Source organism: Chelon labrosus (assembly GCF_963514085.1).
Source record: "Chelon labrosus genome assembly, chromosome: 14".
In the NCBI taxonomy this organism is placed as follows: domain Eukaryota; kingdom Metazoa; phylum Chordata; class Actinopteri; order Mugiliformes; family Mugilidae; genus Chelon; species Chelon labrosus.
In genome coordinates this window covers 16,173,587-16,183,317 of record NC_140347.1, presented here as the reverse complement: position 1 = coordinate 16,183,317, position 9,731 = coordinate 16,173,587, and the positions used below count along the sequence as shown (strand labels likewise).

The 9,731-nt window shown below is 42.8% G+C and overlaps 1 protein-coding gene across 1 annotated transcript; it reads left to right on the top strand.

Moving 5' to 3' along the window:
• The first annotated feature begins 2,541 nt into the window (after positions 1-2,541).
• Positions 2,542-9,039, top strand: slc35b2 (solute carrier family 35 member B2). Its single transcript, XM_084560975.1, has 4 exons — positions 2,542-2,841; positions 4,559-4,746; positions 4,845-5,005; positions 6,979-9,039. The coding sequence occupies exons 1-4, from the start codon at positions 2,822-2,824 to the stop codon at positions 7,909-7,911; spliced, it is 1,302 nt and encodes a 433-aa protein (XP_084417101.1). The 5' UTR covers positions 2,542-2,821; the 3' UTR covers positions 7,912-9,039.
• Positions 9,040-9,731: the final 692 nt, after the last annotated feature.

The window sequence follows — 9,731 nt, the reverse complement described above, 5'->3', positions numbered from 1 at the left end:
TTGAAGTAAGACAGAGAGAGATGTTGATTGATTATTTTGACAACCCCATTTCAGCAACACTTTCACGTTTAATCCAGTTTAACACATCCACAAACTACATCCTCCAACTTAATCACGTAGTTGAATTGTCTGAGCTTAGATGGCGTTTAAATGAAAGGAGGGTTGGGATTTTATTTTCCTTATTTCAACTATACATAGACAATAGGCCCATCGTTGTTTCCTGGCAGCTGCTTTTAAAAGGTGTATCTTTTGTTTTTCTTTAAGCGGGCTTCTTCCTCATGACTCCTTTCAATACAATGACCGTGTAGAAGCTGGAAATTCCACTCAGATCTGCTCTATAAACACAGATAGGTTCATTACAAGTTCATGTAGGACTACTGGTCTGGCTGATGATCGTAAAACGCCTTGACGGTGATCAGGCGAGCGGTGGTGTAGGGTTTAGGTGCACAAACAGAACTTATTACGGCGTCAGCCTCTGAACACACAAAGCTCTTTGGTCAACAGAGAGTTATGAAACTATACCTACTTCCCCATTCTACTGTGGTCTGGGAAACTCTAAAGCTATTTGTGTTATGTACTGTATAGGTAGTGCGGGTGTTGCCATGGGCTAAAAGGTGTTATGAAAAAATTCCACCAATATTTAACCCATTTCCAGGACGCGTGGAGAGGACACTTTGTTTCTCCGAACTATCTCGAACATTTTGATCTCTCCATGATCTTTACACTACAAGTGTTTCCGGAGGGCTGATTTCTCAACACCTTTCTTTAACTACAGATAACACAAAACAACTAACTGTGCATTAGTATTTGAGGAAAAAAACTCATTTGTTTGCTTCAGGGTTTATATTTTTTGCCCTTCATTTAAAAATCAACAAAATATATGATATGACCAGGAGCATTTTGCAAAATTGACAAATAAATACTCAGCCAGGCTCCACAAACAGTTGTTTAAATACAGCTGAGGCGATTTACTCTGCTATCAGCACTAATACTTTACTATAATGCATTTACAAGTTTCTATTACTGCTTGAAATAATGGGACTTTCCCCTTTCAAGGAGCACAGGAAGACCGCAGGATCAGATTAAAGCCTTGACATTATCATCTAACTTGCACATAAACTCACTTGGCCCGTTCATTACGCACACAAGCGAAAATGAATATATTATAATATAATAACCCTGCAGTAAAGCCCCCTATTCATGACTGTTCTAATGTTCAATTTGCGTTGAAACATCATATAAGAGGTGATATAACTCATCTGCATGATCACTCTGGATGAATGTAGTTTATGGTGCTGTTAAACTGGATTGAGTTAAGCACTTAAAAGTGTTTCTGTTATTTAGCCTGGCCCACTGACTAAAATGGGGTTGAGGAAATTCAGTAATACACAGGATAAGATGTTATAAGCCCTTGTGCCAAAATCCCAGCCAAAACACATTTAGAGGCCCTGTTCAGCTAAGAGACCCTACCAAACCTATGGTCATATAATATGACAATTAACCTATAAGCTACATAAACTAAGTAAAAGCTGCTGGCTTGTAAGCCCATTGAGCAGCATAGTTCAGACATTGTAAAACATAAACTAACTAAACGCTGCTGGCTTGTATGGCCCGCTCAGCAGCTAACCATAGCTACCACGTAACAAGAAGACAACAGCAGTATGCAGCATGTCATTGGGGTTTTCAAGTGGGCACCTCCCTTCACCGATGTTTCGTTAAGTTAGGCCCACGACACCTCGAGAAGGCTTAACAGTGACTTCCAGCGTCCTGGAGTCACACCCCTCCACACCGCCACTGCACAACCCTGTGATGATGCCAGTGGCGGTGTGGATAGAAACACGTGTCTCTACAATAAAAACCTCCCTTGGCTATTTTAAACAAATGCTGAAGACCATAACCTTCATAAAGATGAGATTTAGTGCAAAACTGTTTGAATTTGTTTTCACCAGTAATGAATTGACATATCTTTACTAATCTACATCTATTTTTTTTAGATGTTTTAATTCAATCAGAAATTAAATAATAGATTTTCTGATTTTCTGATATATATATATATATATATATATATATATATATATATATATATATATATTAGTGTTTATTGGGTTTTCTTTAGAATAAACAAATACAAGAAATTAAAGTTGGAATAATTTTATTTTCTGACACATTCCTCTTTTTATTCCTGTTTTATATAAACAGGAATAAATCACACTGTCACAGTCATTTCATGAGAAGGGGTAAAAAATATTCCATTTTCCAACTTTATGGAAACAGTGCAACAGTGTGCAAGTATGTGAATAAGTACAAAGCCAAAGCTTTTTCCTGTTGATTAAATAAGAAAGAGAAAAATAAATAGCACAAAAACTTCATAAAATTGAATCCATTGTAGAAGAAGGTTGTATACTATATTATATTTTCTTTAAACTAAAACATGTTCTGCTTATTTTTGTTTTCAAGCATCGTGCGTTAAACGCGCTCAACAAATTGAGTTGCAGTTCCTCCTCCACACCGACAGGGGCCAGCACCGGCGGGAGGGCGCTGTTCTCTGTCTCCGGCATCCTGTGGTGTCTTGGGTGAAAAAGAGGAGGAGGGGAGGGGGCGCCTTTCCTGCTCAAGTGAACACATCTGCTATTGAGGATAAGTCGAAGACATCAGCGCTAAAGGCGGCTAGTCTTTGAGGGGGAACGCCGTCTCTAATTATTTTAAAAGTAGCTCCTCTTGCCGGATCCGGGCGGCTTCATGCTCCCTCCTAGCGGGGACGCTTGAGTGTGTGGGCCGGTGTGCTGCTCCAGGTGTCGGCCACAGAGTGAAGGGGGGGAAGATGCCTTCTTTTTCATGGAGGTAACGCTTCACACCAAGACGAGCTAACTGGGAAAAACAACGTCTTGCTAGCGACGAATTGAGCAAGTCCACTTGACTCTTGACCAGTCTGGCTGCTCGTTGTGCTTTGCAGTGTGTTAATAATAATAATTTCTCTTATTTAAAGTCGCACTGGTGTGTTTTATTTTTTTTTGTGTGTGAAGTCTGCTAAAGTTAAACTGCGTCTTGTGTGTAGAAACTAACTCAGCTGCTACAAGTGTTTATTAGCACACGTTATTAAAAAATGTTGTCCTCTCTGGTTTAAAAATGATAATAAATGTTAGCTTACACAGATATAACTCAATAATGTGATCCTGTAGTGTTGCAAGGCCTGATTAGTACTACATTTAAGTGCATAGAAGTACTACTAGGGAAGCAAAAATGTTGGGTAACACTTATCAAAACTATCTTGAATTATAATTAACATAAGCAGTAGTACGCTGTTTTTATTTCCTGCACTGATATACATTCTTTGAAGCCACACCCTCCACCTTAAAAACAGTGACAGCCCTTGTTATAAAAAGGTTTATCTCAATTTTACTGCATACTCTCTGCAGCCATATACTCATAAAAGTATAGTTATGTATAGTTTTGGTGGAGCTCTCTTTAAGTTTGTGTCCGTGGTGTAGCAGCCTGTCCAGTCGGCCCCGGTGCATTCCTCCGTGTAACAGGCGTCTTGTTCAGAGCCCAGGTCTGGCCGCAGTGGGCTGACCGGGACGCACAGCACACACACACACACAAAGAGGCTCTGTGTTAAGTCAGACTCCTGGGAGGAGGCCCTGCCTTCCTCCAAACAAGATACATCTCACTGCCACGACGGCAAGGAGCTCACCTTTTCGTGGGAAGCTTGGGTTTCACAGCAGGTGTGCTTCAGTGCAGTGTCACTTGGGTTGTTGCTGCGAAGCTAATGTGCTTTCTGGCTGGTTAAACAGGTTATTGTTGTTTTACCTGATCGCATACCATAACCCCCTAAACCCTCACATTATAGCATGCCCTACAGACCTATAGCAGCACATGCATGAGAATATTTGAAACAAATGCATTGTGCTATGACAGTCCTGCACTAAATCTCCCTTCATGACTGTTTTACTGTTCGGTTTATGTTGAAACAGCGTGAGAAAGGTGGTAATTCAACCGTGTGATCACTCTTGATGATGTAGCTTGTGGTGCTGTTAAACTGGATTGAATTAAACACTTAAAAGTGTTTGTTATTTAGCCAAGCGCACTGACTACAATACAGTTCAATAGTTCTACAAACCACAGCCTCCGAAATGAAACACAGTTGAATCAGCAGCTCTCAGTTATTTTAAACAAATGCTGAGTAGCACTGATGCCTCACAACAAGAAGGTTCTGGGTTCGAATCCATCGCCCGACTGGGACCTGGGAGTTTGCATGTTCTCCCTGTGTCTGCGTGGGTTCTCTCCAGGTACTCCGGCTTCCTCCCACCATCCAAAGACGTGCTTGTTGGGTTAATTGGTGATTCTAAATTGGTCGTAGGTATAAGTGTGAATGGTTGTCTGTCTCTCTGTGTTCGCCCTGCGATAGACTGGCGACCTGTCCAGGGTGTACCCCGCCTCTCGCCCAATGACAGCCGGGATAGAAGAAGTTTTTTTCTGTGTTGATCCAGCCAATCACCGAATGAAAAAAAAAATTTCTCCACAGTTTAGTCTGACGTGCCGCTTGTGTATTTCCCTGTAGGGTTTGCCCCGCACTTGTGTTTCTTCTGTTCCATTCCACCGTGGCCGCAGAAGAGTCTTCGCCACTGGACAGCTGGCACGATGTCTGGCTCTTCCGCTTCCTCATCAACATCCTGGGGTACTCCACCATCATCATCCCCGGCTACCTCCTCATTAGCTACTTCAAGCGCACCAATTACATAGAGAAAGGTTTGGGCTTGTGAGATACTGCTTTCTAATTTTGAATGCAAGTTAGGAGACTTCTTGATCTAACTCCAGGTGTCTTTTTGTGTTTCCCTGTCATTCAGGCAATGGGCTTTGCAATCCTGTCATAAAGGCCTGCGTGTACGGCAGCGAGGCCAACACCGGCTTGTTGGATGACGTGTCGGTTGCAAACAGGAATGATGCCGACTCTGGCTCGTCAGTCAGACAGGCTGTCAAGTTAATCTTTTGTGCTGCAGGACTTCAGGTAGGGGAGTACACAACAACACTGCCATATTGTGACGAACTACTCCGCCTACATTTTTAAGAAATAAGTTGCAAACTCCAGTGGTGTCCTTCTGCACTAAAATACACTCACTTGCCAGTTTAGTAGGTACACCAGTGAAATAATTCTAATATAACAGTCCTGCACTAAACCTTGTCTTTAAAGAACCGTTAAAGGGGAACTACTGTTTTTTTACAACCTGGACCTTATTTCTGGCATATAATACGATTGTTTACTCACCAATATAACTCTGGTGTCATTTGTCATTCAGACGATATTTAGATCTGCGTATATCCATATAGTGGGAGTGAATGGGGCACCGAAACGCAGCCTCTAAATAACGCATTATCTTTCATTTCACCAATATTTTGTTATGATACGCTAGTGCTATTCCCCGTTGAGTCTGGAGTCACCTGTTATCTATTTGCGGATGTGCAGCGGTTTGTTGTTCTTTGGCCAGCTGTTCCTCCCTCTGCCTCCACATCCTCCTTTCAACGAGCTCCTCATCCGTATACTCTGGCTCAAAACAGTAAGGACGTCCATCATAAACAAAGTCGTCGTCCACAACCTCAGATTCGGAAAAATATTCAGCCATGTTGCAAAAATCTAGCAGTAGCAAATTACAGGTAAACAAGCCGCGCGGCGCTCAAGATGACATCATCCAGGTCAGAGGTTAGTAGGTCAATCTACAGACATCGGATGATGAGAACAGGAAACTCCAGACTCAACGGGGAACAGCACTAGCGTATCATAACAAAATATTGGTGAAATGAACAAGTTTTGCAGCAGATAATTGGTTATTTAGAGGCTGCGTTTCGGTGCCCCAGTCACTCCCACTATATGAATATACACGGATCTAAATATCTTCCGAACGTCAACAAATGGCACCAGTGTTATATGGGCGTGTAAACAATCGTATTTTATGCCAGAAATAAGGTCCAGGTTGTAAAAAGACGGTAGTTCCCCTTTAATTTAACTGTGTTGTCATCTTGTAGGCTGCTGTAGTGACACGTGTTCCTTTTATTTTGACAACCCCGTTTTAGTCAGGGGGACTAAATAACAGAAACGTTTTGTGTTTAACAGCAACACAAACTACATCTTCCAAAATGATCAAACAGTCTGAATTACCACCTTTCTGGTGCTATTTCAACGTAAACGGAACATTAAAACAGTCATGAAAGAAGATTTAGTGCAGGACTGATTCAGTAGAATGCGTTCGTTTTTAGCAGTGTCTCTAATGAACTGGCAAGGGAGTGTATTTTCCGAAGTTTCCCTAAAGTTAATATGTACCTTCAGCAAGCCAAATATACACCACCCAGTACGGTTTTAGCTCTTGAGCTAACATTAGCCACAGGTGCACATACATTCAGGAATTGCCAGTTTATTATTGAGATAAAGACCGTGTGTGCACACCTGAGCTTGGGACTTCTTCTGATCTCTGTGCAAGTACACAGGTCTAAGCCAGCTGCTGGTGGATGTTCAATAAACGCCTCTTTGTTAAACGTCAGTGTCCGGCTTTCTGTATCTGGATCTGTTAAATATAAGAGGCAGTGTGTGGATGCAGAATAGAATAGACGTTTATTATCACAAGTAAAAAGCAACAAAGTACAGTTTAGCATCTCTAGAGTTGGCAGTGTTAAAGACACATAATAATAGGCAGGTACATAATGACAGTCAGTAAAAAAGGCACACATGACTTGCAGAATGTGTGCTTGTTTTCCAGCTGGTCTGAGTAACACAAGTAAAGTAATGACTAATGTAAAGCATTCCTTTGCCTAATGAGTACTTCAGTTAAAGTAATAATGCTTGTAGGGAGCAGTCATTTCAGGGTTAGGCAGAAAATGAAAAGTGTTTGTCTTGTCGATGCTAACATGCAAATACTGTTTTATATTGGACTTGGGTGTTTTGTGCATGACTCAGACCTGAAAGGTTTAAGCTGAGTTTCTAATTCTTAGGCGTCGTACCTGACGTGGGGAGTCCTGCAGGAGAGGGTGATGACTCGTTCCTACGGGGCCGCGACTCCAGAGGAGGAGGGCGAGCGGTTCAAGGACTCTCAGTTCTTGGTCTTCATGAACCGTATCCTTGCTCTGACCGTGTCGGGCCTCTGGTGCCTCCTGTTCAAGCAGCCTCGCCACGGAGCGCCCATGTACAAGTACTCCTTCGCCTCGCTCTCCAACATCATGAGCAGCTGGTGCCAGTACGAGGCCCTCAAGTTCATCAGCTTCCCCACTCAAGTCCTGGCCAAGGCCTCCAAAGTCATCCCCGTCATGCTCATGGGCAAGATCGTGTCCCGTAAAAGCTACGAATACTGGGAGTACTTGACTGCCGTGCTCATCTCGGTCGGCGTCAGCATGTTTCTGCTCTCCAGCACCACCGACAAGCACCCCTCCAACGTCACCACCTTCAGCGGGGTCGTCATCCTCGTCGGCTACATCGTCTTCGACAGCTTCACCTCCAACTGGCAGGACAACCTGTTCAAGTACAAGATGTCGTCCGTGCAGATGATGTTCGGGGTCAACCTGTTCTCCTGCCTCTTCACCGTCGGCTCGCTGCTCGAGCAGGGCGCCTTCTTCGACTCGCTCGCCTTCATGACGCGCCACTCCGAGTTTGCCGTCCACGCCGTGCTGCTGTCCGTGTGCTCGGCGTGCGGCCAGCTCTTCATCTTCTACACCATCAGCCAGTTCGGCGCCGCCGTCTTCACCATCATCATGACCCTGCGCCAGGCCATCGCCATCCTCCTCTCTTGTTTCCTCTACGGTCACGCCGTCACCTTAGTGGGCGGCTTTGGCGTGGGAGTGGTTTTCCTGGCGCTCTTCCTACGGGTGTACGCACGAAGCCGCATGAAGGCAGGCCGGCGGTCAGCGCAGCCGCTCGCGCAGAAGGTGTAACGCTCCAAAGTCGCACCAAACTGGGAACTAAGACCACGTTTTCTGTGGTGCTATTTGTCTATTTGTGTCTATTTTTTCTTCTTTTTTTTCTGTTCTTTTCCATTTTTGTTTGTTTTTTTGTTAGCAATGGTACAGAAAGGGATTCTGCAGTTTTGACTCTTACACAAAGATGCCCCCAAGGGGTCCATGTGATTTGTCACAGAAGTTTTGAGTGCCTGTAAGATTGTCTGATACACAAAGTCCCAAACTGCAAACTGCCTCTTTAGCTCAATCATATTTTAACAGTAGAATATTTTTCATTGTGAAAAATGTATGAGAGAGCGAAGGGTTTTTTTTTTTTTTCCTCTTATTTAACTTTATCTGAGTCGTTTTGAACTAGATGGTCACCTTCTGTAACTACACTTACTCTCTGTTGGATTATTATTCAGTAGCTTTTATCTTTATGATGGAGAGCAGGGGCCTCTATGTGTCTTAATGTGGGATTTTATCTTTTAAAGCTGTTAACATAGTCTGAACACATGGTACATATGTTGCTTCTTTTTCTTAATTTAAGGTATATTAACATGTTCCAGAGGTCACCATCAATACAGCAGGTGGCTAGAAAATAAATAAAAAGAAACACAGAACCAGATGCTGCTGTGAAATCTAAGCATTAAGATATTTTATTTTTTTTTTCACTTTTAAACATTTGGGCTAAAAAAACAAAACAACAACAACACACAAACATGTAAATATGTCTCATGGATCACTTTTTATTTCCAGCCAGCTCGTCTGTTGTGTTTGCTTTTTGTAAAAAAAAAAAAAAGTTTCAGGCGAATGTTGGGAGGAACACTGAATGGATGATTCATTGCTGTCGTGAGGATGTGAAGATACTGTCGGCCCAGGGGGCAGTTTGCAGAAAAACCAGAATGCGTACAAGGGAAATGCAGTGTTACCGGTACCTTGTTTGTATCATTCTACTATTTCCTCTGGTAACTGGATTAATAATAAAACATGTTAAATTAACTTAACACGATCAAGTGAAGAAGTCTGATTTTTACTGTTTCATGTGTGTTTCACGAGGCTGTTCGCTTCACATGTAATAAAAGAATAGTAACGATGATAAACATTTTCCATGCAGCCCAACCAGCCAAGCTAATAAAACAATTCTGCAATACATCCAGTCACGACTCAAAGCCTAAAAAGTTAAACATTATCCAGAAGTATACATGGACAGAAGGTTGTTCGCGGGATGCCTGACAAAAATTGGGCAAGATATGTAACTGGGAAAGGTGAAATTGAGGATTAGCAGTCATCTGGATCTCCCGATTCATGAGTTTTGGAACCATGGCTATCCAGCGATTTCTGCCTACTCCCATATGGTCTTGCACAGGGGTGTCAAACATATGGCCCTTGGCCCAAAGCTGGGCCGCCAGAGTGCCTAATCTGGCCCTAATGCGCAAAAATTACATAGAAGACTATTGGTATTCGTGAAGGTTCATAAAGTATCTGGAATGTACCATGTTCAGCATGGTTCCTGAACGCACCATAGCTTTGTGTCGTAAATGGGACGGGTGTCAATCTGTTTTGTTGGCCAATTAGCGAGGTATTATCTTAGACAACCACTAAAACTTTGTTCAGTGTTTTAAGTTACTGTGATTTAATTATGGGCCTGCCTGCACGACTTTGTGTATTTGTTTATTGTAAAGACTGGACGGTCAGTGCCGCCTGTATCCACCGGGAATCTATATTTAATTGGTGCTAAACCATGACCACGGGGCAGCACAGTGGCGAGGTGGTTAGCACTGATGCTTCACAGCAAGAAGGTCCCGGATTCGAAT